At 39.3% G+C, this 26069-nt stretch overlaps 1 protein-coding gene across 1 annotated transcript in view; it reads right to left on the bottom strand.

Moving 5' to 3' along the window:
* LOC126277930 (multidrug resistance-associated protein 1-like) overlaps positions 1-26069 on the bottom strand; it is a 333662-nt gene that overhangs the window by 200286 nt on the left and 107307 nt on the right. Inside the window, exons 7-10 of the mRNA XM_049977507.1 lie at positions 19980-20173; positions 15307-15501; positions 4296-4470; positions 2486-2654 (exon numbers count right to left, since the gene is read on the bottom strand). Of these exons, the coding sequence (XP_049833464.1) occupies positions 2486-2654; positions 4296-4470; positions 15307-15501; positions 19980-20173 (733 nt within the window). The remainder of the gene's footprint in view (positions 1-2485; positions 2655-4295; positions 4471-15306; positions 15502-19979; positions 20174-26069) is intronic.

The raw sequence follows: 26069 nt of genomic DNA, 5'->3' as shown, positions 1-26069 counted from the left end.
CTTCTGAGGTCACCAGTCCCATAGAACGTAGAACTACTTAAACCTAACTAACCTAAGGACATCCCACACATCCATGCCCGAGGCAGGATTCGAAGCTGCGACCATAGCGGTCACACGATTCCAGACTGCAGCACCTAGAACCGTTCGGCCACACCAGCCGGCCACAGGGAGCAGGTGGTAGTGTCCAATGAAGTCTACTATGATAATGAGGTCAATAACATTGACGACAGTGAAGGTCCAGGACAGGTTCTGTTGCAGGCTGCGATTAAGGACGTGATGATGTACTCCGTATATAGTGATGATGGAATTATTCGCTACTATCAGGAGAATGGCTGAGCTGGCCCCAGCATTCTGTATGATTCATCTGTAAGAAGATAGAAAACTCAGAACTGGTGTCTATGAGGAACGGTGTGTTGGAACAGATGTCCCATATGAATAGGTGTTGGGAGATCAAGTAGCAGCCGGGCATGTGTAATGCCAGTGGCCATTCGCATTTGGGTGCCAAGAGCAGGGTTCTCTGCAGTTCATGGTCTGGGCCAAAGTGTTTGGAATTCCAGCAGAGATTGGCATGGCAGTTGGAGCTGTGGCATTGGTAGCAGTCATTGCACTGGTGACTGAGCCTGCAGGGGCTGTGGCAGTTAGAGTGGAGTTGGGCTGCAGTCTCTTGCAGTGTTGCCATGTCAGCACTGAGGTAGGTGACTATGTCATATACTCCCACCTGTGCTGTGGGATGGCAGGAGCAGTGACATCATTAGTGGCATGTAGAGTGGTGAGGGTGAGCATGTGGTCGAGTCACTGGGCAGGTGACAGCCAACTGGCTGTGCTGTGTCAGGTTGAGTTTGACACATGGTGGCAGTGGTCATTGGCAGGGACCCCAGTGTCCCATGCACCAACTTGGCAAGGCTAGCAGCACTGGTGAGGAATAGGTTAGTGTGTGATACCACTGCTGTCTGTATTGGGGCTGGGAGGTGAGCCTGCCAGATCCTATAAAGAAAACTGTCAGAGATCATGTGGCTCCATCACACTTCAGAGTTTGTGCAGGGATTGGGATGGTTGTTGGTTTCCACTCTGCATTTTGGAAAAGGTGAGTTGCATCACAAGGCAGCACTGGAGTGTCCCATAGTAGTTGGTGACTAGGGCAATCAGATGACACCACAGATATACATTGTGCATGTAGGCTCAAGCTGGCTTATCATCATGGTGAACTTTGTGGCATGTCCTGACAGAGTGGTGGCACCACGCAGTAGATTGGACAGTGGGACTTTGAGGCTGAGAAGATTAGCAGCAGCAGAGACCATGTCCAGTGAATGCAGTGGTGTGGAGTCCAGCATTGGGGGTTGGACCACCAGCAGTCACACTGCCAAGAGTTTCATATGAATGTCAGTGTTTTAGCATTACAGTTCCATGAGGCACATGGTCAGCTCTGTGATAATGTAATGTGGTATTGGCATGGCAACTGCATGCAGTGGGGTATTGGTTGTGCCAGTGGCAGTAGCCATTGGTCACTAAGGTGCACAACAGGTGGCAAAACACATTTAAAGGAATGAGTTCATGGAGCAAAGCACACCAGTGTCTGTAGCATGAGAACAGAAGTTGCTGGGTGTGCACGTATTGGAGTTGGAGAGTGTGCCTAATGGGCCAAGGTGGCAATTAATGTGCCAAAACAGAATGTTAAGTTGACTGAGTTCATTGTTGGCTCACTTGTGTAGCAATGTTCTTTACCTTATTGAACTAAGTAACATGGAAAGTTACAAACCTAAAAAGGACATGTCCGCATGTGGCTGGAGTAACACAGGCAGCCTCAGGTTCAAAAATGTAAATCAGTCAATCACATCAGATGCAAATGTACTAGTCAGGTGTGGCATGGTAGAAATGGCAGTGTCAGAGAAATTGTTGCCTCATCCCAGTGTGCACTGTATGATATCCTCACTTATGATACCCACACTAAGACATGTGAAGGGAAATTTATAGTCTACACAAGAGTGTGACGTGAAAACAAATATACTCAGTGATTGCATGCCAGGCATAAGGGTAGCATGGCATGGCCATCTTGCAGTGTCACAAAAGCACCAGTGTCAGGTGCATCACTATGTGGCCAGTTCCTCATGGCACTGACATGGAGCAGCAACCAAATTGGAAGCTACAAGGAATGGACAAAGACTGTTGAAACTCAGCTGGTGGAAGCCTCACCAGTAGAAGCTATTGTTCTGCAATGGTAGTTAGCAACTACAGTGTTGAAATGTCCTGTCGTATGGTGAGATTGACAGCCCTGAACAGCAGTACTGCATGAACTGCCTTAGCAGACAGACGTAGTGAATTGTGAGCATGCAGAACAGTTAGGACAGCTGTGCAGCAAAAAAGACAACACACTTCCCTGAAATTTAGGTTTTCACAGGTTGGATAAAAATAATGAAGATCTTGATTACTGTCTAAGAACAGTTAATTAAACATGCTTATGTAAAGAATATGAGCTCTGCTTGCTTACCTAAGATATCCCACAGAAAATACAGTGCTAGTCCAATCTGTAAAGGAGCAGACCAAATCATATTCAGATAGTTGATAAGATTCATAAGTTTTTGGACATCCACTGACATCAAATTAACAATTTCTCCAACTGTTGATTCCTTTCTAGCTGGGCTTGACATACGAAGTGCCTATAAACATGACAAGAGATCAGCAAATGAGACTTTCAGGTATAGTAAGTACACAGAAGAGGAATACCACAAATGTATAAGTGATCAGCTTGCTCAACAATAAGTGACTTTTTCTTCAACAGCATCAGATATAAAAATGGGTAAGTCCAAATGTTCATTTGTGTCTCATCTTCTGCTTCTCCAATACCACTTCCCCTTCAGCAATATCATTTCTCTTTTATTTTGGAATATAGATTTTATATAATTACATGTTAAGTCACATTTCCTAAGCCATCATCAGGCTTTCATTCTTCAACGGTACTCAATATGACTGAATTAGAATTCATTTACATCTTGAGGGAGAACTCTGTTAAGAGGCCACATTTGCATGGCAGTCTGGATGAAATGGGACATTGTTGTGGCAGGACCCTCAGGTGGATGAGTCTGATAATTGATATAGACCCTAGACATGGCAATGGTATCCATCATGACATTGGTGGAGGACTGCAACCATAGCAAGATAAGCAAAGTCATTAATTCTCTCACCAGATTTATGAGTGAATTCATCTAAGGATAGTGAGTTAAGTTTGTGGGTAATTAATTTTTTAATGGAACTGAGGAGTGGATAGAATATAGTACAAGAATGTGTAACATTGTCAGAAGAATGAGGAGAAAATAAAACTACATCCCATAGCCTCCCCCCCCCCCCCCCCATTCTCCTCCACCATGCCCCTCCCCCAACACAACTGAATCATACACTCCACAAGGGCTCCATGGGACTTATGTTGTCCCCCCCCCCCCCCACCCCCTTCGGGGGAAGGCTTTCATCTTCACAAACAACTGTTAGAGTACTTTGTTGTCTCATCAACTGCTCAAGTTAATTTTGGTAGTCTTTCACAGTTCATGTCCTTCACAGCATTAACAACCAAAGAACCTGGTTGTCAGAAAAATTAAGATACTGTAATCATTTTGCAAAGTACAACAATAAATACATCAGCTTTTCTCTGAACCCTCACAACATTTGTAATTCCAGCCAAAACATACACAGTTACTGCGGTTTTACTGTTCATTAACTACAAAAACTTTTATGTTCAACCCCAGATCTTAAACAAGATGAACATCTTAAATGAGATGGAACCCACTCACTTAGACTTACTGAATCAAGATGCAGTAACTTTCACAACCTGTGCTTACATACTTTTTAAAATAGTTAGGTCTCATTTCACGTTCATTTATTTTAGTAAATTACTATCCTTCATCATAAATTTACTCACTTTCTCAGGGGTAATATGTAAGCATACATAAAAGTTAATGATATGTACGATGTTTTTGTTCTGCCCATGATATGTTTCACGTGGCAAATATCCTCAGCTTACACAACCAGCTCTTGTAGCTGTTTTCATGTTTCCATTTCACATTATCAGAACAAGGATGAATAAAACTGCAATATTTACAATAAAATTAATGTGAAAAATAAAATTTGCTAGTTAAAATTTTAAATTTTTACTTTGATTCATTTCTACTTTAACTGCTGTAAGTCTACATCACAGTTATAGTTAACCTCTTATCTCCATTATCCATTCACTTTTTCAGTGCAAACATACTCTCTCAAAATAAAGTACTGACATATGAAATATAAAAAAGAAAATTCTGTCTTCTTACTTTTCTGTAAATTGCTGCTGTCATTGCAGTTCTCACACGGAGACCAACAATGGACATACGATGAAAGTACTGTGCCAGCACCAATGTTTGCACCACTGTGGTTCCAAACATAAGACCTGCATAGGTGTACCCCTTCCACATAGACTCATTTCCTTCCACAAAGGAGATGAGCAACCTGTAAAAACATCAAGCAAAATTGGAGAGAAAATTTAAGTCAATAAATATTTAACCATAGCATTGCATTTCAAATTGCAAAACACTGCTATGAAAACTTACACAAGAATGCAGTCTATTTGTTGTGAGGTTGTAACAAACAGAGAATCACTCAGAGTTTAAAAAAATAACAACTTTAGGAAAAAATAGATTGCTATTCACCACAGAGAGAGGGCATTGTGTAGCAGATGGTTGCAACCAGCCATGTGTATGTAAGTTGTGCCTGTGTGATATGTGTGTGTGTGTGTGTGTGTGTTGTTTCTATTTCAGATCAATTAAAGTTTTGTCCAAAAGTTTAATCATTTGGCAGTATTTTCATTATAGCTGTCTGAGACCCAACACCACCTATTTGAGGTGACTAGCAACCTATCCTTCTGATAATATGGTTGTCATGCCATCTTGGACTTTCCAAAGTTTAAAAACATGAATGTTAGGACAGTGTTAGCACAGTTCTCTAGGTCTGATTAAAATTACTTGGTAAGTGACTCTTAACACATTTGAGCTCCATTTCTCAACTTGGAGGCCCCTTTTTCATACGTGAACTTTATGCTGTTGCCATTTCACCACAACAAAGTTGCAACTTACAAGTGAACTTTGAGACTTATTTATTCACCATTAGCCATTTTACATGAAACTGTTATGAATTGTGGTTTATTCATCACAAGCCATACATTTGCAGTTCATATGGTTTGGTACAGGAGACACATCCAGCATTTGCATTACAGTTATGATGGTTTTCACAGTAACATATAAGGATGTAATTACAACAAAATTTTGGAGCCAGTGGCTGCTTCTACTGGCAGAAGAACTTAGGGATAAGGAAGAGAGGTGAAGGAAAAGGACTAGAGAGGTTTAGAGAAAAGGGTTCAGTTTACAAAAATCACCCACCGGATCAGAGGAGACTTACCGGATGGCCTGAGAAGGAAAGACTGATTGTTGGAGACTGCACAGGGCGAGATTTGAAAACCTGAGACCTTATAGGTGGAAGACAGAGTAATACGAAAGACAGGGATCACTACTAAAAAATCATGCATGAGTTAATAAGAGTGAAAAGCTAAATACATTGTATGTAACAGATGTTTGAGAGGGAACTTCAAAAAATATACAGATTAGAAAATGAAAGATGTAGAAAACAGAAAAGGAGTGAAGAAAGGTATAATTACTGTAAATAAATTCTGAGATGGATGGGATTAACGTAAATCAAGATCAGATGGATGGCAAGAACCTAGAACATATTGTAGTGCTAGTTCCCACCTGTGCAGTTCTGAGGAAACTGGTGTAAGGGAAGAATCCAGATGACGCATGTGCTGAAACAGACACTGAGGTCATGTCTGTCATGCTGTACAACATGCTCTGCAACAGGATATTGTGTGTTGAGTGTATACCCCATTTGTCTATGCCCATTCAATGTAAAAGACTGAACAATGTTTACACAACAGCAGATATATGACATGTGTCATTTCACAGGTGGTTCTCCCTTTGATAGTATATGTTTTGCCAGGTACAGGACTGCAATTGTGGTGGTAGGAGGGTGCATAGGGCAAGTCTTTCACCAGGGATGGTCACAGGGATAGGACCCATAGGGCAGGGAGGTGGGTGCAAAAGGAGCATAAGGTATGAGAAGGAGATTGTGGAGACTGGGAGGACGATGAAGAGCTATTCTAGATGTGGTGGGCAAAATCTCAGACAGAATGGATCTCATTTCAGGGCATGATTTTAGGGAATGATAAAATGCCCACAACACCTAGAATAGCTCTCCATTGCCCTCCCAGTCTCATAATATCTTTGCCGTACCCTATTCTCCTGCACCCATCTCTCTATCCTACGGCTCCTACCCCTGTGACTGTTACTGATGCAAGACTTGTCCTATGCATCCTCCTATCACCATCTATTTCAGCTCTGTAACTGGCAAAACATATACTATCAAACGCAGTGAAACAGTACATGTCATATACCAGCTGTTATGTGAACACTGTTCAGCCTTTTACATCAGCATGGCTACCACCCAGATACCTGTCAGGATGAATGGGCACAGGCGGAGGATGTATACAGGCAACACACAATATCCTGTTGCAGAGCATGTTGTACGACATGACAGTCATGACCTCAGTGTCTGTTTCAGCACACGTGCCATCTGGATTCTTCCACCAGATACCAGTTTCCTCATAACTTTGCAGGTGGAACTAGCACTCCAACATGCCCTAGGTCCTCGTCATCCATCTGATCTTAATTTACATTAATTCCCTCCATCTCAGCATTTATTTACAGTAGTTATACCTTCCATCACTCCTTTTCAGTTTTCTACATCTTTCATTTTCTAATCTCTATATTTTTTGAAGTTCCCTCTCAAACATCTATTACATACAATGCATTTAGATTTTCACTCTTATTCATTCATGCATGATGCGTTAGTAGTAATCTCTGTCTTGCATATTACTCTGTCTTCCACATTTAAGGTCTCAGGTTTTCAAACTTTTCCAGTGGAGTCCCCAGCGATCACTCATTCCTTCTCATGCCATCCGGTAAGTCTCCCCTGATCTGTTGGGTGACTTTTGTAAACTGTACCCCTTTCCTTAAACCTCTCCAGTCATTTTCCGTCAACCCTCTTCCTTCCCCTTCAATTCTTCTTCCAGAAGAAGGAGTCACTGACTCCTAAAGCTTTTGAAAGTTAAATGCTTTTGTATGTGTGTTCACTTGTTGCCATTTGGTGAGTAGATTTTATTATCTGTCCATTTACATTATATAATTAATGCGATATGTAACAAGTTGTATGCAACACAAATAATCAATTTCTTCTCCATAAATTGATCCACTGAGTAACAGCATTTCAGCATCAGTGCCTTGTAAAGCAATCTTTCCTGTGGACCTAAATCCATCTGCATTAATGTGTTCCGATTCAATTTATCATAGATTTTCATTGCCATATATGCACTATGTGATCAAAAGTATCCAAACAACCCCAAAAAATATGTTTTTCATATTAGATGCATTTTCCTGCCACCTACTGCCAGGTATTCCATATCAGCAACCTCAGCATTCATTAGACATTGTGAGAGAGCAGAATGGGGCACTCCGGAGAACTCAACTGACTTCAAACATGGCAGGTGATTGGGTGTCACTTGTGTTATATACATGTATGTGAGATTTCAACACTCCTAAACATCCCTAGGTCCTCTGTTTCTGATGTGATACTGAAGTGGAAACATGAAGGGATGCATACTGCACAAAAGCGTACAGGCTGACCTCGTCTGCTGACTGACAGAGATAGCTGACAGTTGAAGAGGGTGTAATGTGTAATAGGCAGACATCTATTGAGGCCATCACACAGGAATTCCAAACTGCATCAGGATCTACTTCAAGTACTATGGCAGTTAAGTACGAGGTGAGAAAACTTGGATTTCATGGTCGAGCGGCTGCTCATAAGCTACAGATCATGGCAGTAAATGCCAAACAATGCCTCGATTGGTGTAAGCAGCATAAATATTGGATGACTGAACAGTAGAAAAACTGTGTGGACTTACAAATCATGGTACACAATGTGGTTATCCAATAGCAGGGTGTGGGTATGACAAATGACCAGTGAACATCATCTGCCAGTGTATGTAGTGCCAACAGTAAAATTTGGAGATGGTGGTATTATGGCGTGGTCATGTTTTTTATTTAGGGGGCTTGTAACCCTTGTTGTTTTGCATGGCACTACCACAGCACAGGCCTACATTGATGTTTTAGGCACCTTCTTGCTTTCCACTGTCAAAGAGCAATTCAGGGATGGTGACTGCATTTTTCAACATGATTGAGATCCTGTTCATAATGCACAGCCTGTGGTGGAGGGGTTACATGGCAATAATGTCCCTGTAATGGACTGGCCTGCACAGAGTCCTGTCCTGAATTCTATAGAACACCTTTGGGATGTTTTGGAATGCCAACTTTGTGCCAGGCCTTACCAACTGACATTGATACCTCTCCTCAGTACAGCATTCCATGAAGAAGGGATGCTATTCCCCAAGAAACCTTCCAGCATCTGATAGAACATACACCTGTGAGAGTGGAAGCTATCATCAAGGCTAAGGGTGGGCCAATACCATACTAAATTCCAGCATTAGCAATGGACGGCACAATGAACTTGTAAGTCATTTTCATCTACGTGTCCAGATGATTTTGATCACATAGTGTACATGGATGTACAGTTTGAGGCAGTGGCTGAGAAGCATAAAGTTTTCTTTGCTTCTTTTACCATGTGTGATCAAAATGGTTTCCACCAAATAATTCTGGTTTGGTGCATAAACAAATAATAATCTCATAAATAGGTAGAGATGGGAGAGTTAATATTTGAAGTTTTCTAAATAATGGGCACCATGGTTCTTATGATTTAGGGTGGACATATTGTGAATGATTTTTTTTTGTCCACACTATGGTAGCCAAGTTTCTCCAAAAAAGAATCCCACATCTAATAATAAATTAAAAGTAACTTGTATAGCCTACTGCCAGCTTAATTTTTAATCCTAATAACTTGATTAATTTGATTTCTTTTATGTTCTGGTTTCTGTGATTAACCTTAATCTTCTCACATTTTGACTCATATAAGATTCAGGAATTTTTTCTGAATTCTGATTTTCAACTAACACGAAACTATTGCCTGCAAACAGAACTGATGGGAGTTGATATTTAATGGTATATCGTTAACGTAGGACAAAAATGGCCGTGGCCTTGTATAGAGCCTTTTAGAACACCTGAGATATTATTTGCCAGTCAGAATAATAAATTGCACCATTTAAAATAATGTTAACTCATTTCTTTGTGTTTGATAAATAGGATTTAAGCCATTGTAGGGCAATGCTCCTAATGCAGTGCTTGTCAAGTTTGTATGAGAATGTAAAAAAAAGTACTGAAAAGTAATGTCTCCAAATTTATCACATGAGAGCTCTAAAAACTTTTTAAGTAAAACAAATGTTATTAACAGTTTTCATATTTATTCTTCATATCCAAATACTTATTTCCCAACATAGGCACCATGTCTATGAACACATATCTCCCAAGGAGAAGCTAGTATGTTGAGTCTGTTGCTGTAGAATGTTTTATTTGTTGACAGAGCCATAATATCTCTTCTGCTTGCACAATTTCATCACTTTTAAAGTGAATTCATCAAAGGTGTTCTTTAAGTTCTGGAAACAGATGAAATTGAATAGGGCCAAGCCAGGACTGTATGGAGGAAAATGACAGTAAATCCAAGGCATTAGTGTGTTGCTAATGTTGAGTTGCTTGTGTGTGACCTGGAATTATCATGCTGAAGGACAGGATGTTTAATGTGTGGATGCAATCTTCAAATTTGAAACTCACCTACAGCACAGTTTCTCAGGCACACCATCTTGTCGTATGCTACAATCCAGAATCCTATAGTGGCAGAGGGCTTCAAATGTAAAGATGTGAAGAATAATTGTGTTTTATTTAAAAAGTGTAAAGAACATTCACATAAAAAATTCAATGGCATTACTTTTCAACATGCCTTCATAAATAAGCAAAGCAAGGTTTACAGAGTCCGATGCCTTTGTGAGGTCACAGAAGATTCTTGCCACCTTACTGCTCTTCTCTAATGATGTGCATATTTTCTCAACAAAACTGTGTATCATATCTATGGTGTTTTTCACTTGTTGAAAACCAAATTGATTGTTTAGAACAGTGGAATATTTTACAATGAAGTACTGGATTTGGGAAACAGCAACTTCTGCAAACATTTTAGATATGATTGAAAGAACTGAGGTAGGATAATAATTTTCCATGACCTCTCTTGATGCCTTTTTGAAAAGTGGTTTAACTTCGGCATATTTTGGTACCTCTGGGAAGCAATCCTCATCATACCATTGATTTATTAATTGAGCTAATGGGTTTGATATTATGTCATGTGGGATTCATTATGAATAGAAAGATAGGGCAAAGAGTGTGTTAGTGTGAACAGTTCACTGATATGGTTGTTCTGGTTAGAATTGACAGCAAACCAACACTGACAACAATAGCTCATGCCACCATTAAAAGTTAAAGATGAAGAAAGAGAAAAGTATATGAGGATATTGAACAGGTAATGCAGTACATAACGGGAGATAAAAATCTAATAGTTATGGGGGATTGGAATGTAGCTGTAGGGGAAGGAGTAGAAGAAATGGTTACCAGAGAATATGGGCTTTGTAAAAAATGAAATGATTGTGTGGCATTAATGGCTGGGAGGCCCGGTCCGGTAGTTCGACAGCTGGGTGTAAGTCTTACTGTGGCTGACATCACATTGGATATCTTGGGGTTCAGTGATGATGAGATGATGATGACAATGAGGACAACACAACACACAGTCCATGGGCAGAAAAAAATCTCCAACCTGGCTGGGAATTGAATCCAGGCCTGCTATATGATAGGCAAGCAAGTTACTACTCAGGTAAGCAGCAGGCCGGCATGGGCTTGTTACTAGGAATAAGAAAGGAAAAAGACTAATTGAGTCCTGTAATAAATTTCAGCTAGTAATAGTAAAGATTCTGTTCAATAATCACAAGAGGAAGAGGTATACTTGGAAAAGGCTTGGAGATATGGAAAGATTTTGTTTGATTACATCATGGTCAGACAGAGATTCTGAAATCATTGTCATGTCATATGACAAAGGCCTCCCATTGGGGAGACCATTCTATGGGTGCAGGTCTTTTCATTTGATGTCACTTCAACAATTTACGCATTGATGGGGATGAAATGATGATGATTAGGACAACACAACATCCAGTCCCTGAGAGGAGAAAATCTCTTACACAGCCAGGAATCGAACCCAGGTCCTTAGAATTGACATTCTGTCATGCTGACCACTCAGCTACCAGGGGCAAACATTCTGAAATCAGATACTGGATTGCAAAGCTTGTCCAGGAGCAGATACAGGTTCAGAGCACAATGTAGTAGTGATGAAGTGTAGGCTGAAGTTTAAGAGACTAGTCAGGAAAAATCAATATGTAAACAAGTGGGAAGCAGAAGTGCTAAGGAATGAAGACATACACTTGATGTTCACTAAGGCAATAGATATTGCAATAAAGACTATCACGGTAGGCAGTATAGTTGGAGAGGAACTGACATCTCTAAAAAGGTCTGTCACAGAAGTTGGAAAAAAAAGTATTGGGAACAAAAAGGGTAACTGTGAAGACACCATGGGTAACAGAAGAAATACTTCAGTTGATTGATGAAAGAAGGAAGTACAAAAATGATCAGGAAGATTCAGGAATACAGAAATAAAAGTCACTGAGGAATGAAATAAATGGAAAGCACAGGGAAGCTAAGATGAAATGGCTAGATGAAAAATGTGAAGAAATTTAAATAGAAATGGTTCTTGGAAGGTCTGTCTCAGCATATAGGATAGTCAAAACAACCTTTTGTGAAATTAAAATCAAGGATTATAACTTTTAAGAGTGCAATGGCAATTCCATCATTAAATGCAGAGGAGTGTGTGGATAGGTCAAAAGAGTATACTGAGGGTCTCTATGAGGGGAAGACTTGTCTGATGGGCTAGAAGAAAAAACAGGAGTTTATTTAGAAGAGATAGGGTATTCAGTATTAGAAGCAGAATTTAAAATAGCTTCAGAAAACTTAAGGTCAAATAAGGCAGAAGGGATAGATAACATTCAATCAGAATTTATAAATTCATTGGGGGAAGTGGCAACAAAATGACTAGGGATATACCATTTGGCATTTTGAAAAATATCATCCACACAATTCCAAAGACTGCAAGAACTCACAAGTCCAAGGATTATTGCACAATCATCTTTATAGCTTATGGATCCAAGTTGCCATCAAGAACTATATGCAGAAGATTTGAAAAGAAAATTCAAGATGTGTAATCATAATGAGTTTGGATTTAGGAAAAAAGGCATTCAACAATGTTGAATGGTACAAGATGTTTGAAATTCAGATGAAAATAGGGTTAAGCTATAGGGAGAGCCAGATAATATTCAACACTTACAAGAGCCAAAAGGAAGGGGAAGACCAAGAATGAAGTGCTTGGTTTAAAAAGGATGGAAGACTGGGATGTAATCTTTTGTGCCTACATTGCATCAAAGAAGCAATGATGAAAATAAAAGAAAGGTTCAGGAGTGGAATTAAAATTCAAGTTGAAAGGATATGAATGAAACAGTAGAGTTCCGTAGCACATGTTGATAGACGTTTGTTCATTTGTTTTGAAAGCTAGTGCCACAAATTGGCATTAGTCAGCCACTCAAGTAGCAGCAGCTGGCTGAGACACGGGTAGCAATAAGGAAGTAACTGATTGCATGTCATTTTCTTTGAGTTTGTAACCAGGAATAAATTTTATAGTTTCATCTATTTGCTTTGGTAGTTAAATTTCTTGAATTTCCGCATGTTAATTTAATATTTAGTAGACACAGTTGTCAAAAACGCATTTGTGTCAGAAAGCAAACTGATTTTGTGACTTATTACAAGTTCCTAATCAGGAGCAAATTATTTAGTCTCACCTGAATGCTTTTGTAGTTTAGTTTTTGAGTCTCTGTATGTTAATCTAACTTATTAGAAACAGTTCTTACGTTTTCATCAGTGTCTACAGTAAAGTTCACTAGCATGTATTGATAGCCATTTGTTTGTCTGTGTATTGTAGTCTTCCATGTTCTAAAGTATGGGTAGGGACTGTGAGTGCTATGTGCACATGCAAAGCAAGTTGGTGACACTTTGTTCTCAGCTCCAGGCTGTGATGGCTTTGTTTACACAGCTTGAAGCTGGAGTGGATGGGCATCACTCTTGTAGGCCAGCCATGGGCATCCAACTGAATCCATCACATTTGAGTCTGCCAAACAGTCCACACCGGTGGCCAGCCCAGTTATTGTTCACACTGTGGTTGACTCGTCACTTGTGGTTGACTGGGAGGTCACCTCAGGTGCGGCAGGTGGTGAAAGACATCCCACAAGGTAGAACATAAGGCCTCACTTGTTAGTCAGCCAAACTGGTTCCAGGTGCTGTCTGTGGCTTATGCTGTCCCTCAGCCTCACACAATTGCTTTTCTTGTTTCAGAGGAAACTTCTGAGCCTGCAAGCTCTGGGCAATCACAGAGGATGGGATTATTGGTAGTTGGGTCATGGCTGGCAAGGATAGGAAGATAGTCAGTGTGCAATCCGCGTGTGTATCAGATGGAGTCATTTATACAGGAAATGGGTCCTTCCAGAGGCCATGAAGAGCACAGCTTGCAGTCAGCTGCAGGTGGTGGCTCATGTTTGTACCAATGGATTGTGTTGCTTTGGATCAGAGAGAGTCTCTCTAGTTTCAAGCTGCAATCAAAAATTGTAAAGATTACCCAACTTCTTTGTGAGATGAAAGTACAGCTCACCATTTTCAGCATAGTTGGCAGGGCTGATTGTGGATCTCTGGTTCAAGTGGAGACAGATCCAAGTGGAGGGTCTGAATCAGAGGCTCAGACTGTTCTATGACAGTGTATGCTGCAGATTCCTTGATGTGGTTGGGTTTTGGGTTGCACTAAGTAGTTCAGGGATCCACTACGTGCAGGAGGTGGCTACATGGGTAGCAGAGGCTATGCAGCATGGACTGGGCAGTTTTTTAAGTTAGAGGGTCTTGGGGAAAAACAAAAATGGCTTCAGGCTCAAAGGGTGCAGGTCAAACACTGGGAGAAAATAGATCCAGGAACCACTGGTATAACACTTGTAAACTGTCATAGCTGTGTTGGGAAGTACCAGAGCTCCAAAAACTATGGGAAAGCACTGACGCTCAAACTGTTACATGCACTGAAAGATGGTTAAAGTAGGAGTGCAGCTGACATTTTTGTGAAGGACCTAACAGTGTTGAGAAAAAAATATGCTAAGTACAGTAGGTGACGGGATGCTTTCTGCTGTTGGAAGTAGTTTACCTTGCAGCAAATTTGAAGCAGATAGGCAGAATCACCTGTGAATGCAACCATATCATAAACCAATGGCGCTGCAATCACTGCAAAGCTTTTCATATCAGTATTACAACCAACCAGCTGTCCATCAGAATGACTGGCCACTATCAAATTCTGGTTGAGAATGAAGTTGACCACCAGGTGGCATAACATGCAGCTGGGCACAACATCCTCTATTTCAATGGCTGCCCCAAAAACTGGGCCATCTGGATCCTTCCACCAGCTTTTCTAAACCATGCAGGTGGGAGTTATCCTTGTAACACAACCTTTGCTCTCATAACTTTCCTGGCCCCAATCTCTGTTAACTCAATGTTTCCAACCAACAGTTTTTCCTACCTCCGTCCTATCTCCTGCCATAAATTCACATCTCTACACCACCTTCATCATGCACTACCTCCCTTCCAGTTCTGACACCAGTGCATGACATGCCTAGACTGTGCACCTGCCACCTCTCACTGCCATATTACTAGCCAGCAAACCAGCTTCCTCCATGCTAGCTGCCAGCCCCACCCACAATCCTAGTCCACCTGCCAAACAGCAATCCTGGCACAATGTGTCCAGCTGATGACATGTAGGGGCAGAGGTGTGTGCGCATGCCTGTGTGTGTGTGTGTGTGTGTGTGTGTGTGTGTGTGTGAGTGTGAGTGTTTCCTAATAATAGATGTAGTTTTAGTTAGAGTGTAGTATAGCTCCACATTATTTGAAGTTGTGTTTACAGTTTAATTAACATTTTTAATACAGGCATAGAAGTTTTATGAAAATGGCAAATAACATTTTCTGATAACTAATATTGAGTTATATTATCTCTAAGGCTTCAAAGCAAAGTTCATTGAACCATTACATGTTGTACATAAACATCTAAACAACTGAAAAGCAGACTCACTTTAATATCTGGGGATTCACAAACATGAGTATATCTTGTACAAGCTTGAGGCAAGCACCAAAAATAAATGTTGGTCCAAATGCCTTGAAAATAGCTGGTAGGATAGTAGAAGCCTGGTGTTTCCTTTTATATTGTGTTCCCACAAAGTCAACATTAGCAGAATTCTTGTCAAATGATGCTTTTGGAGCATGGGCACTGAAAAAAATTTAAAAAAAGAAAAATCTTTTTATACACAACAAACAACAATGCACACATGCATAGCCACACACAAACTCATAAGCTAATTCACTTCCTCAGCTGCGTAAGATAAGAAATGAGTACTTTTAGAAGGTAAAGTCTGATTTCAGAATATTCATTTGCTACAAAAATTTAGAACAAAGAGGTCTTCTTGTTTTTACATATCCCTACACAGTAATAATAGCCTAATCATAGTAGCATAGCTGGTACTAGACAAAGATATTATACATGAAATGAGCCATTTTTACATGAAAGAATTTGTGAATGATGTGAAAACAGAAAAATATTCAGGTGTGTCACGGCTACCAGAGGTAGCATGTACCATCTCTCCACCTGCCAAAAGACCAGCTCAGCACTTATACTGCACATCCATAAATAGTATTTGTGTAATCAGATTAGAGTATTGTTAATTTCCAGTGAACTTCACATCTTACTGTCAAACTGAATTCCAAAAATAGTGTGAGACTCGAAGAAGGCTACTGAAACAACCAATTCAAAGCCCTGTGAAGGTAGATATAATGCTGGATAGTAAATCAAATGGGCAGGTGGTCTTTACTATATTTTTATAGTAAGCTTTCTTGCATGCAAGATAGTGTAAGTGTTTAATATGTCAGACAATCATTAATTTGTAACAATGATTCACGTAATATTGGAAAAACCTAGATGGAATATAAAAATGATATGAGGAAATGGTCATTCATTACATAGAAGATATGCTCAGCAGCTGACAGACACACAAGCAAGATTTTGAGAAATATGCCACAGCTTTTGAAACACTGAAAAGCTACTGCAGGAAGTGTAGTACTGTTAGGTGTGTATATGGAATAATATACACCAGTACTAAGTAGACAGTTCCATACTTCTTTTGCAGAGTAGATAATACACCATGGCACTGAAATCAGAGTGAGCTGATATCAGAGTCAAAGATGTTACTGTTGCCTGCTGCTCAGAGCAGCAATATCAATATTTATAGTGAGAGATGATAGACAGTCCATATGTTGCCACATTACCATTCTTATCACCCTGTTAATGTGTGTATCACCTGCCCACCATCATGGAAAGTAGTTGTCATTCCTCACAATGAGTAAAATGGTGCCACAGATAAAAGATAGGAATTTTATTCCGGATGATCAGGCTGCAGTTTTCCACCCAGCCATCCTGACTTACATTGCAATGATGTTTCAGTGTAATCTATGTTAGATTCTGCTTTTTGCTTTAGAGAAGATCAAAATTTTCCTTGCTTTTGCCACAACACAGGGTTCTACACACACGTTAATGTACCACTAACACCAACAGTACCACTGCCACCACCACCAGCAGCACCACCACCACCACTAACACCACCACCACCAACAACAACAAGAACAAAGTCAACAAGTATTTTGTAACAAACATATTACCATGCCAATAAAGTGAAAAATTGGCCAATGCTATAATAAGCTGAAAGTTAAGAGATGGTTGTATGTCTACATCTAGATCCATAATCTGCAAGCCACTGTGAAATATATAGCACAATGTACATCTACATCTACATATATACTCCGATAGCCACCAAGCAGTATGTGGCGGGGGGCACAATTTGTGCCAAAGTCATATTTCCCTCCCTCTGTTTCATGTGCGGATTGCACGAGGGAAAAACGACTGTCTGAACGCCTCAGTACAAGCTCTTATTTCCCTTATCTTTGAATGATGATCATTACGCAATTTGAAAGTTGATGGTAATAATATATGCTCTACATCCTCAGTAAAGATTGGATTTCAGAATTTAGTGAGCAGTCCCTTCTGTTTAGCATGTCGTCTATCTGCAAGTGTGTCCCACTTCAAACTTTCTATGAGATTTGTAATGCTCTCACAATGGCTAAATGTACCAATCACGAATCTTGCCACTCTTCTGTGGACCTTCTCAATTTCTTGAAGGACTGCACTGCTTCAGGATTCTACCATTAAACCACAATCTAGAGTTCGCCTTACCTGTTACTTGTGTAATCTGATTGTTCCATTTGAGATCATTTTGAATAGTCACACCCAGATACTTGACTGAGAGATAACTGCCAGTCTTTACACCATGCATTTATTTTCTGCAAATCCTCATTGATTTATTCACAACTTTCATGTGGTACTACTTTCCTTTAGACTACAGCATCATTGGCAAACAGTCTAAGGCTGCTGTCAATACCATCAACCAGATCATTTATCTAAATCTAAAAAGCAGAGGACCTATTATGCTGTCCTGGGGCACACCTGAAGTTATTCTTGTTTTTGTTGAAGTTACCCCATTCAGGATGACATACTGCTCCCTGTCTGTTAGAAAACATTCTATACAACCACATATGTCATTTGATAGACCATAAGCGTGCACTTTTTGTAGCAAGCGACAGTGTGCACAGCTTTCGAAAGTCAAGAAATATTGCATCAACCTGGGAGCCGGTATCTAGAGCCTGTGGTATATAATGGAAAAAGAGGGCCAGTTGTGTCTCTCATGACTGCTGTTTCCTAAAACCGTTATGGTTTCTGCAGATGAGCTTCTCTGAGTCTAGAAAGGTCATTATGTCTGAACACAAAATATGTTCCATGATTCTACAACAAATCGATGTCAGTGAAATTGGCTGGTCATTATGTGCATCTGATTTTCTACCCTTTTTTTAGATTGCTATGACCTGGGCCTTCTTCTAGTCCCATGGAACTTTCCATCATTCCAATGATCTCTCATAGATGATGGATAAGAATGGTGCTATATTTGTAGATTAGTCAACATAAAATCTTACAGGGATACCATCTGGGCCAGATGCCTTTCTGGCATCTGAGGACCTTAACTGTTTTACAGTCCCAGGTGCACTAAACACTATGTCAGCCATCCTTTCATTTGTTCAATAATTGAAAGGGGGAGTAGTGCTGCAGTCCTATAGCGTAAATGTTTTTGAAAGCTAGGTTTAGAATTTCGGCCTTCTTTTTATCATCATCAGTTACATTACCCATACTGTCAGCAAGAGAAGGTATTGAAGTATTTCTAGCATTCATAGATTTTACATGTGACCAAAATTTTTTGGGGTTATTTTTAGAATCTGCAGATAAAATATTGCTTTCAAATTAATTAAAAGAGTCTCTCATTGTTCTTCTGACAGCGGCTTTCATTTCAAATAATTTCTGTTTGTCAGTGACTGTGTTTAAAACGACTGTGCAAAATTCTCTGCTTTCTCAGCAACTTCCTAGTAAGTTTGTTGTACCAAGGTGGATCCTTTCCCTCCCCACTTGAGCATCCCTTGGTACCAGTTATTAAGGTTTCTTCCCATTCCATTCACATTTGGTCTGTGAGAAAGGATGATCATATAAATGCTCCTGAGTGTGGTGTAGTTAATCTAATCTTGTCCTCAAGAACCCTATGTGAACAATAATAATGTAGTTGTAGTATATTCCTAGAGTCATTATTTAAAGACAGTTCTTGAAATTTTGTAAGTAGGTTTTGTCAGGGTAGTTTACAACTATCTTAAACAGTATACCAGAATAGTTTGTTGAGCATCTCTGAGACACTATCCTGTGGACCAAACAAACCTGTGACTATTCATGCTCCTCTTCTCTGTATACATTCAATATCCCATATTTCATATGGGTACCACACAATTGAGCAATATTCCAAAATGAGACACATGAGTTATTTGTAAGCATTATCCCAGTATTCTATTAATAAACTGAGTCTACCACCTGCTTCATCCATGACTGAGGCTATGTGATCATTCTATTTCATATCCCTACATAGTTTTACCCCAGGTATCTGTATGGGTTGGCCAGTTACAACTGTGACTCACTGATATTAGAGTCATAGGATACTAGGTTTTTTTTTTTCATTTTATGATGCACCCAATTTTACATTCTTAACATTTAAAGCTTGCTACCAATCTCTGCACTGCTTGGAAATCTTATCAAGATCTGACTGAATATTTATGCAGATTCTTTCTGACAGTACTTCATTATAGATAACTGCTTCATCTTCAAAAAGTCTGACATTAACTGTGGCTGACTGTAACACTCTGGAAGAATTTTTAAATTAAAATGAGTATATTTTCATTGCAGTTTGCTGCTGATATTTTTTATGTAAGTGGCACATGTTGACATCACAATGCTGTTTATAGGATTCCACAGTATTCATTCCACGAGCTCTTGTCATTTAAGTGGGCTTATACACAAACTAATTGGCAAAATTGATGCTCACTAATATTCACCACTATAACAGAGTTACACTTATAGCTTGGTGTGTCAATGTACATCATTTTGTCATCAGGTTTGTAAATAACTTCCTCAAATCAAGCAACATTCCCCTAAGCTTTTGAATGTAATATCTTATGCACAGAAAATAAATCTGGTGAAAAAATGGTTACTTGAAATCTGTCAAGAATTGATCTGTTCCAAAAATGTATTAAAATGAAAGTGAGGTAACATACTTAGTTGTCTTTTGCAGAGTCTTTTCCCAGTGCTTATCAAAATGAGACAGAACTTCACTAGCAGTGTCTTCTGGATTCATATCCCATAAATCTTTCATTTCCAGTGGCTTCCTGAAACCCTTCCAAGCAAAACTATCAAACCACGTATACATAATTCTTGAGAGGAATGACGCACTTCCCTCAGGACACAGTTTCTGTTAGAATGAGATATATGCAAAATTAAATTAGTAATAATGTTTTAGCAACAGACATAAAATACACAACTGAATATCAGTAACAATGTAATAGACATTTCATCTGTAAATCAGGATATAAATGTAGAAAATCAAAAATTAAGAAAAGAATGCACTTAGACACTTAGTTTTTCATAACATGAGTGGGCATGCAGTGTACTTTGTACACATGTAAGGAAAACTAAAATAAACATTCATTACAACACTCTTTAGCCACATACAAATGTTACCCCATAATAATAACCCACTAAAAGCATTAAACAGCATAGCTGCATCAGATCCAAGCTAACCACTTCTTCAATGGCTCATTGTTTCATAGACTACTGCCTCATTGTTGTATTCTGTTGCTAGCTTGAAATCTGTCATTTTCTTACACAGATAGAAAAATTTTTCTCACCTAGCGTTGTGTTTATTTTCTGCTGCTCACTTGGGCATAGTGACAACAGAACTTGTCACTGTGTTAGCTGAAGCAATAATGAAGGAATAAGTATGGGATCCCAATAGTAAAATGACATTGGAGAGGTACAAGACAGTTTTATTTGTGGTTAGCGCACTTTACACTTAGGCCCATTGAGCATTAAGCACGTTAAATATAGGGGTTGGACAAAAATGTGGAAACACCAAGAGAAATCCATGCTTGAACATACAAAATGCAGATGCTAGCCATGCCTGTACATCGTGCTTTTGAATTTAACCATGAAGAGCACCTGTGCAATGTTCTCAATAGATTGCAAGTGTCAACATGTTTGGAACAATGTTCTGTGCAGTTGTGAGTGCACTGTGCAATGTTCTCAATACATTGCAAATGTCAATCATGTTTGGAACAATATTCTGTGTAGTTGTGAGTGCATGAGGTCTATAATTGAAAAATGCCAAATAATCATAGACCTATATCAATAGTTCCCAATATATCAAAAGTAATAGACAACTGCATACATATCCAAATTTACATTTATTTTGAAAGTAATAAATTATTGAGTAAGAACCAGTTTGTCTTTCGATCCGAATATCGAGAACCAAAGATCTGAAGTGCATGTTCATAATACTCAAAATCATATTAACATAGACCTACCGTACACAAGGCTGACATTAGCACAAAAGAGCCATAAACACCTTAGCTTGAAATTTTATAACAAACTCTCAAAGGCTGTAAGTGAACTACCGATGAATAACTTTAATCAAACAATAGAATCTGGCTCAAATGTATGCCATATTACTCACTTGATGAATTTCTAAACAGTGACACAAAAGAGATATGCTACACAAAACAAAAAACTGCCGTATGAAGTATACCTATATGTTTGAGACAGTAATGTACCAACAAAGACTTTTTACATGGACACATAAGATATACCATAAATATATATTGATACTATTGTATATTTAACTGTTATGATGTATTATTATTATTATTATTGCTATTATGAACAAATAATTGTTGTATTATCAATATTACTTTAGCATGTGTAATTTAAAAAAAAATGTATTGAACAGACTGATGATGCCAATTGTACGGAAAACATACTGAAAGGCAAATAAAGATACTATTCTATTCTAAAATAAGCAAATTCAAAAGTGGACAAATTGCTGGTGCTTGTATGGTTGGTGATTCCATACCCAAGAAAGCAGAACTATTTGGTGTTACAAGACACACCGTATTCAAGATTTATACTCGACACTGCAAATACAGAAAAACGTCTTCCATTATGTCACAATGCAGATGAAAGTGTGTGTTGAGTGATCATGACAGATAGTCACTAAAGAGAATTCTGACAAAAAATAAGGGGATGACAGCTGCATAATGCACCACAGAACTGAAAGTCATGCTTGCGGACCCCATCAACACCAAAGCAATAGAAAGGTTGCTCCATAAGCAGGAACTACATAGTCAGGTGGCATTTCAAAATGACCTGTCAGTGATACAAATGTGCATAGTAAGATAACATGGTGCTGAGGCCATAAAACCAGAACTATAGATTAATGGAAGAAAGTAATTTTCTTGCATTTTTCCCAACTTCCAGCTGAGGTTACACCCCAAATTTGTAACATGGAGGGGTTTTGGCAATGATTTTGGCAGCCATATCATGGTACTTCATAGGGCCCATAGGTACTCTGCAATGTTACATTACTGCCAAAGATCACATGACCATTTTGGCTGATCAGGTCCATCCCATGGTACAACATTTGTTCCCCAGTGGTGATGCTCTGTTCTCAGATGCCAGAATTCTTGTTCACACAGCACCCATCATCCAGGACTGGTTTTGTGAGCAGAAAGATGAATTATTGCATCTCCCCTGGCCAACACAAGATCTCAGTATTATGGAGCTTTTGTGGTCTACTTTGGAGAGAAGGGAGTGTGATTGCTATTCACCTTCATCACCATTCCCTGAACTTGCTTCTATTTTGCAGAAACAGTGGTATACGATGCCCTTGAAAACCATATAGGATCTACATTTATCCATTATGGGATGACTGGAAGCTGTTTCGAAACTGATGGGTTCCCTGCACAATATTAGGCATAGTAATGTGTTGTGTTTTTGGTGTTTTCACATTTTTGTCCACGGTTCACTCAGTGAACAAGTCAATTGATATAGGAATGCTGAAGGAAGGAGAGAACTAAGTAGGCAGATCTTAAATGACGTTTCCAAGGCTGAAGCAGAGAAATGTGTGACAATTCCTTACTGGAAAATCAACAACTGCACCATCTAAATAGGCATCCTGTGCATTGTATTCAAGGGTAGGTTCCATTACTGCTGTACCAGCAGTGGAAGAATTATTGGCAAGTAATGTAACAACGTACTAAAATTCAGCAACAAGTGTCCATGGCATACAGTGCACTGAACACACCAGACAGTCAGAATTACTGGAATCTCCAGCAGTGTCCACCAGAGTAAAGCATCTATGAAGAAAGAAGACTGCCACATTCCAGAAGGATTTTGAGTACACTTCACTGCAGAGGAGAGAATATAGCAATAGATCAGAAGCCTAAACCACTGATATGTCCTCAGCCAAATTATCCTGATACCTAATGAGTGCAAATTTAAACAAGTCTAAATCTCTGGCAATTTTCTGCCAGAATGTAAGGGGACTTAGAAATAAAAAAGACCTGCTAGTTATGACTCTGAATGACACTGAATGTGAAATGCAACCTATCCTGGCAACCTGCGGAACACCAAGTCACAAGTGGAATCATCGCGCTGTGCACTGATAGCTTTAGTTTAGCATCTCATTATTCTACAACTGTTATGGTAAAGGTGGAGTAGTAATTTAAGTTAGAAATAATATAATATTTTGAGCCCTAGACTAGAGCAGTTTTTGTACAGAGTAACACTTTGAAGCATTTGGCATTGAAGTGTCAGCAAATGGCACGTCAGTTGTCATATTATCAATTTGCATGGAACCTGTAAGGAATTGGGAATCTTCCTTAAGCTGAGTGAATCAGTATTGTTTCTTTCTTTTTTAAAAAAGAAACATTCCATCATTTTACTAAGTGACTTCATCATAAATTTCTTGACTGTAGATAACAAAAGTGTACACCTGGAGCAATTGATGATCTCTTATATACAATCCAGTCACATTAATCTGATCACCACCTAATTTTGATGTCAACATGCAATAACTACTCACAAATTGGAGTTAGAGGTACTATCAGAGGAGGGTATATAGAAGACAGGCACAATGAACAAAACACACAAACACACACACAGAATTACTAGCTTTCGCAACCAATGGTTGCTTCTTCAGGAAGGAGAGGGAAAGACGAAAGGATGTGGGTTTTAAGGGAGAGGGTAAGGAGTCATTCCAATCCCGGGAGCGGAAAGACTTCCCTTAGGGGGAAAAAAAGGACAGGTGTACACTCGCGCACACACACACACACACACACACACACACACACACACACACACACACACACACACATATCCATCCGCACATACACAGACACAAGCAGATATTGTTGTTCTTAATTAGTGTATAGCTTTCCAGGGGTATTTGACCAACTGAAATAGTATCAGTTTGCCTTTCACAAAGTATCACCTTCTTCTGAGTGTTAAGCCCACCTTGCTACTTGCGAGATTGTTGTCTGTAGCAATCTTTTATGCTGAACAATGAGCTAATTGTCTACTGTTTTATTTCTTATTTTTCATAATATGCTGAAATTCCAGTAGACTACAGTGTACCATCTTACTGTTCACAGCATAAAGCATGATGATAACAGCTGCAGTTAAGTTCCTTGACTAGTGTTCATGTTCTGTGAAATAATTGGCTCATCCTTCTCTCTACACCTACAATTACTCATAATGGATCAGATAGAGAAGCTATGAGATGTTAATAAGCTGCCAAAAAGCCAAACAGTTTGTGTGGCATTATCATGCAGATTACAGCACCCTCTTACACAAAAACTTCACATAAATTCAGCAAACTCATGTATTGGGGTTCTCTGCATAAGCAAGAATCTGTTTGTTATGAAAGCACACTTGCAGTTGCAGAAAATAGTCTGAAGGTTAATCATACTTAACTGAAGTAGCTTCATGTGATACAAGTAGCAGTAACTATTCACATTGCCAATGATAGTAACTATTGAATGATCACTAGCAGTATGAATAATTACTAGGAGAGATCATTTCTCACTGAAAAGAAGATGTGTCAAGCCAGGCATGTAGCATTTTGCTGTGTGCCATCTACTGCTCAGTCGCTCTTTTGTTCAGTAACAGTAATGTGTTCTTACATTAATTTATTTTGAGTTCCCGAGATCCATATGTGAAAAGATCACTGGATCCAATTTTTTGTTTAGTACATGAGTACATTGAACTTATGATGTTCAACATATATACTACCATATATTACTCCACTTAGAAATATACAGGAATACACAAAATTAATTTTATGATCTGCTATACATGAGCAATAAGTGATGGATCCTCCCTATGGGCCACAAAAATAAGTTTAAGTATACTAAGGAGCTAAAATATACTTAAAATTATTAAGTGAATTTATCAAACAATGGAAACTCCAGATAGGCACATCAACAATGTAGGAAATGATAGATTGCTTCTGGAATGTACCAACAAGGATATGGAGCCATGCTGGCTTCAGTGCTATGAATAAATGAGGTGGCATAGTATTGAACACACTGGACTTACATTCAGGAGGACACTGGATCAAATCCACATCCCACCATCCAAATTTAGGTTTTTCCCAATTTTCCTAAATCGCTCCAGGCAAATGCCAGTATGGTTCCTTGGAAAGGTTATGGCGAATTTCCTTCCCAATCCTTGAAATATTCTAAGTGTGTACTCCACCTCTTACGAACTCAATATCAATGGGATATTAAATCTAAAACTCCCTCCCTACTCCGGTGCCATGGCCAACTGTGCTAGGCTTCTCAGTTGAGGATCCATCCTGGCAACTACCCAGTTGAGGTGGTTACACAGATTCTCAATTGGGTTTAAATTCAGGGAATCTGGTGGTCAGAAGAGTACTGCAAACTTATACTGGTGCTCTTTGAAGCATGCACAAACACTACAAGCTATATGACACATTGCATTGTCCTGCTGGTAGATGCCACCATGTTGAGGAAAAACAAACAGCAATTAGGAATGGGAATGGTCCCTGAGGATAGATGCATACTTGTGTTGATACACTGTGCCTTCCAGAATGATGAGATAACTCAGGGAATATTCTCCAGTGTGGATCTTACTGATGATTGTTGCACGGTGTTTGCATTCAGATGTTTGACATCCTACATGCCAACAGCCATCTGCGTAATGAAGCATAAAATGTGATTCATCTGAAAAGGCCACATGTTGCCATTCAGTGGAAATCCAGTTGAAGTATTGGTGTGCAAATTATTCCCTTC

This window comes from Schistocerca gregaria, chromosome 6 (assembly GCF_023897955.1).
Source record: "Schistocerca gregaria isolate iqSchGreg1 chromosome 6, iqSchGreg1.2, whole genome shotgun sequence".
In the NCBI taxonomy this organism is placed as follows: domain Eukaryota; kingdom Metazoa; phylum Arthropoda; class Insecta; order Orthoptera; family Acrididae; genus Schistocerca; species Schistocerca gregaria.
Note: the sequence above shows the minus strand (reverse complement) of the source record. Positions and strands in the feature narration are given on the sequence as shown.